Here is a 4,261-nt window from a genome sequence, read left to right as displayed (position 1 = left end):
AGTTTATGTCTTTTTTTTTTTTTTTTGAGATGGAGCCTCACTCTGTTATCTAGGCTGGAGAGTGCAGTGGTGCGATCTTGGCTCACTGCAACCTCTGCCTCCCAGATTCAAGCGATTCTCGTGCCTCAGCCTCCTGAGTAGCTGGGACTACAGGCGTGTGCCACCACGCCCAGCTAATTTTTATATTTTCAGTGGAGACAGGGTTTCATCACGTTGGCCAGGCTGGTCTCGAACTCCTGACCTCAAATGATCTGCCCACCTAGGCCTCTCAAAGTGCTGGAATTACAGGCGTGTGTCACTGTGCCTGGCCTAAAATATCTTTAAGAAAGGTTATGACATTATGGCAGATTGCATTTTCCAAATATAATACATCCCAATATGTCCCATCCTACATGCTATTCTTATGTGACACTGACATTCGTCTGCAGTGGTAGGGTCTATGTGCCCTCTCCTTGAAGCTGGACAGACCTTTGTAATTGCTGTAACAGAATACAGCAGGATGACATCTGTGACTTCTGAGGGTAGGTCATAACAATACCATGTACTTTTGCATTGTTCTTTTGGGATGCTTCCTTTCGTAATCCAGTCACTATGCTGTGAAGAAGCTCAGCCACATGTATTGGCCAGAATTTAGGCATTCTGGCTGACAGCCAGCCTCAACCTTAGCCTTCAAGATACCCCACTGCCAGACACTTGCTGGCAAATGCATGTCAGATTTGGAGCAGGAACCATGAGTTGAGCCCAGTCAACCTCATAACTGTTAGAGATACATTAAGAAAATCATTGTTGTTATTTTAAACCACTCAGAAAAGAGAGTTTTGGAGTGATTTATTTGGGGTAACTAGAACAAACACTATAAACAATTTTAAAAATTGAATTATGATCATACTGTTTTAAAAGTTTGAGGTAGGGCTTCTGGGGACTGTAATGTGCTATTTCTTCACCTTAGTACTGAATATACCAGAAGTGTTCACTTTGTGAAAATTAATCAAGTTACAATACTTAATTTGTACACTCTTCTACTTCAATAAAAAAATGTAATTCAGAAGTTTACTGAAATAATGTGTATATACAGAAATTCAAATATAGAGAGATTCTTATATACACATATTATATGTGACTAAACAGAGAGCCTATATGTCAAATTATTAATGATTATCTGCAGGCAGTGGCACTATAAATTTTAAGTTTGTCCAAAAGTTTCTATAATGAACATCTATCTTACAGCCTGAAAAAGTTGCAAATGCAAAAAAATTCTTAACTTCCTTTATTCAGTTATAAAAATGTTAAACTAGGATGGTGAATCAGAGCTACACAGAACAAACTTAACACATTAAAATGAATCATGTGATCAAATCCCAACTTAACCTAAAAATTTTAGTGACAACTTACATAAAACAGCCATGTAGCAATTCTATTTCCTGTCCCCAGCTCTTTGAAAGCATCTGGCTCATCTTTCTGTGAATAAAAACACAGCAAATTCAATGGTATAAAAATTCAGTAATACAAATACTCTAGTGGCAACTAAACATCAGTAGTAATATCCTGAAGAATACGCCAACAACCCTAAAAGTTTCCCTTGTAATGTCCACTGCACTATAAACATCAGGCACTATTTTTGTAAAGATGGAGTCTTGCTATATGGACCAGGGTGATCTTGAACTCCTGGCCTCAAGCAATCCTCCTGCCTTGGCCTCCCAAAGTGCTAGGATCACAGGTGTGAGTCACTGTACCTGGCCTCAAATACTTGCTCACTGAACTTGTATACTGGATACTTTAGACAAGATTACAGGATAAAAGGCAGACTTATGAGTCTAAATGACAGCCATTATTTGCTGACTACATATTATTTTAAAAATCAATACCCACAATTTTAGCTTCCAAAAAAATACGACATGACAGCCATCTCTTAGCTGCATTCCTGAAGCTTAATGTACGTTGAGACTTACTTTGAACTCATGACCTACTGGAATATTTCCCAGCATTATTTTTCTTTTTTTCTTTTTTGAGACAGAGTCTTGCCCTGTCGCCCAGGCTGGAGTGCAATGCCATGATCTCAGCTCACTGCAACCTCCACCTCCCGGGTTTAAGCAATTCTTCTGCCTCAGCCTCTCAAGTAGCTGGGACTACAGGCATGCACCACCATGCCTGGCTAATTTTTTTGTATTTTTAGTAGAAATGGAGTTTTGCCATGTTGGCCAGGCTGGTCTTGAACTCCTGATCTCAGGTGATCCACCCAACCTTGGCCTCCCAAAGGGCTGGGATTACAGGCATGAGCCACCATGCCTGGTCCCTAGTATTATTTTTCTAATAATGCTAGTAAAGTGACTTTCAGCACTATAATCAAGCTAGAGAATATCTAAATATTTATATCTAAATTAAAATACAATACAACCTCTTGGCGTTTCTCCCAGAAAAATGAAAATGTATTTTTCATACAGAAACATATACACACCTTTATTTGTAATAGTCAAAAACTAAAAACTATCCAAATGTCCTTCGATGTGCGAATGGCTAAACTATGGTATATCCATAACATGGAATACAGGTTGAGCATACCAAAAGTCCAAAATTCAAAATGCTCTGAAGTTCAAAACTTTTAGTGCTAACATGACCCATGTGGAAAATTCCACACACAGTACTCCCTGAAGCGGCTCCCCTATCATACACACTATGCCCCAGCCAGGATGCAAACAGACAGTTCCCCATAAGGCTCCTGCATCACAACAGATTTATTTTCAAACCCATTCTTTCTTTACTGAAGGTGTAATCTTTGTGGAGATTTAGATTTTATGCCGGGGTCTTAAATTCAGCAGCCTACACTGTGGCAGATCCTCCTCTTACAGAGCTGTTAATTCCCAAAGCTCTAGTTCCTGGAGGCACAGACCTCCAGCCTCTGTGCTTTGTCCCCTCTTTAATTCTCCAGGTTTGGGATCACCTTTGTTCAGTTTTCCTTTTAGAATACCCTTTACTTTCTTCCAGGTTTGCCAATGCATTTAAAAGTATCTTAAGTGATTTTATTGGGTATCTAGGTGTTGTTGTTTTTTTTTTTTTTTTTTAACTGCTAAAAGGTTTCACAGAATATCTGCCACACCGTATTTCCATAAATTCCAAATAGGCTATGAATTTTTAACGTTAAAAGAACAGAATTAACATGTTGACAAAGAATCTCTCCTTGGCCGAACTACTCAGGCTCCTCTGAACTTTCTTCTCAAATAGGCCCTGACTTTGGACTTCTAGTATTTATCTCTGCATTGTCCAATTTGAGCAAGAACCCTGCTAAGTCATGTTAGCCAGAATCCCCCATCCTTGCCATGAGATCACCCTTAAAATCTAACTGGGTTCTTCATCTTCCACTATCCCCTGGGTGATGATCACTCTGCCCTGACTTCAGCAAGGATCTCGTTAGGTCAGTTTAGCCAGAATCCTCCCTTACCTCTTAGTAATTTTCCATCTACTAACACCCACCCTTGCTCATTGGCTATAAATTCCAACTTTTCCTTGTTGTATTTGGAGTTGGGCTTAATCTCTCTCCCTTACTGCGAAATCCCACTGCAATTGCCGTGGTCCCTATACCTATCACAATGGTCCCCTCTTGAATGAAGTCTGCTGTACCATCTTTAACAAGTGTCAAGAATAATTTTTTCTTTAACAATGTAATGCGGCCAGGCACGGTGGCTCACGCCTGTAATCCCAGCACTCTGGGAGGCCGAGGTGGGTGGATCACCTGAGGTCAGGAGTTCAAGACCAGCGTGGCCAACATGGCGAAACCCCGTTGCTACTAAAAATACAAAAATTAGGCCAGGCGCGGTGGCTCAAGCCTGTAATCCCAGCACTTTGGGAGGCCGAGACGGGCGGATCACGAGGTCAGGAGATCGAGACCATCCTGGCTAACACGGTGAAACCCCGTCTCTACTAAAAAATACAAAAAAAAAAACTAGCCGGGCGAGGTGGCGGGCGCCTGTAGTCCCAGCTACTCGGGAGGCTGAGGCAGGAGAATGGCGTAAACCCGGGAGGTGGAGCTTGCAGTGAGCAGAGATCTGGCCACTGCACTCCAGCCTGGGCGACAGAGCGAAACTCCGTCTCAAAAAAAAAAAAAAAAAAAAAAAACAAAAATGAGCTGGGCGTGGCGGCGCGCATGTCTTTGATCCCAGCTACTTGGGAAGCTGAGGCAGGAGAACTGCTCCAACCCAGGAGGCAGAGGTTGCAGTAAGCCAAGATCACGCCACTGCACTCCAGCCTGGGTGACAGAGTGAGACTC

The 4,261-nt window shown here is 41.8% G+C and overlaps 1 protein-coding gene across 1 annotated transcript in view; it reads right to left on the bottom strand.

The window, feature by feature from the left end:
• Positions 1 to 4,261, bottom strand: part of P4HA1 (prolyl 4-hydroxylase subunit alpha 1) — a 94,474-nt gene that overhangs the window by 9,158 nt on the left and 81,055 nt on the right. Inside the window, exon 11 of the mRNA XM_017854516.1 lies at positions 1,393 to 1,458. Coding sequence (XP_017710005.1) covers positions 1,393 to 1,458 — 66 coding nt within the window. The remainder of the gene's footprint in view (positions 1 to 1,392; positions 1,459 to 4,261) is intronic.

This window comes from Rhinopithecus bieti, unplaced genomic scaffold (assembly GCF_001698545.2).
Source record: "Rhinopithecus bieti isolate Rb0 unplaced genomic scaffold, ASM169854v2 scaffold_36008, whole genome shotgun sequence".
In the NCBI taxonomy this organism is placed as follows: Eukaryota; Metazoa; Chordata; class Mammalia; order Primates; family Cercopithecidae; genus Rhinopithecus; species Rhinopithecus bieti.
Note: the sequence above shows the minus strand (reverse complement) of the source record. Positions and strands in the feature narration are given on the sequence as shown.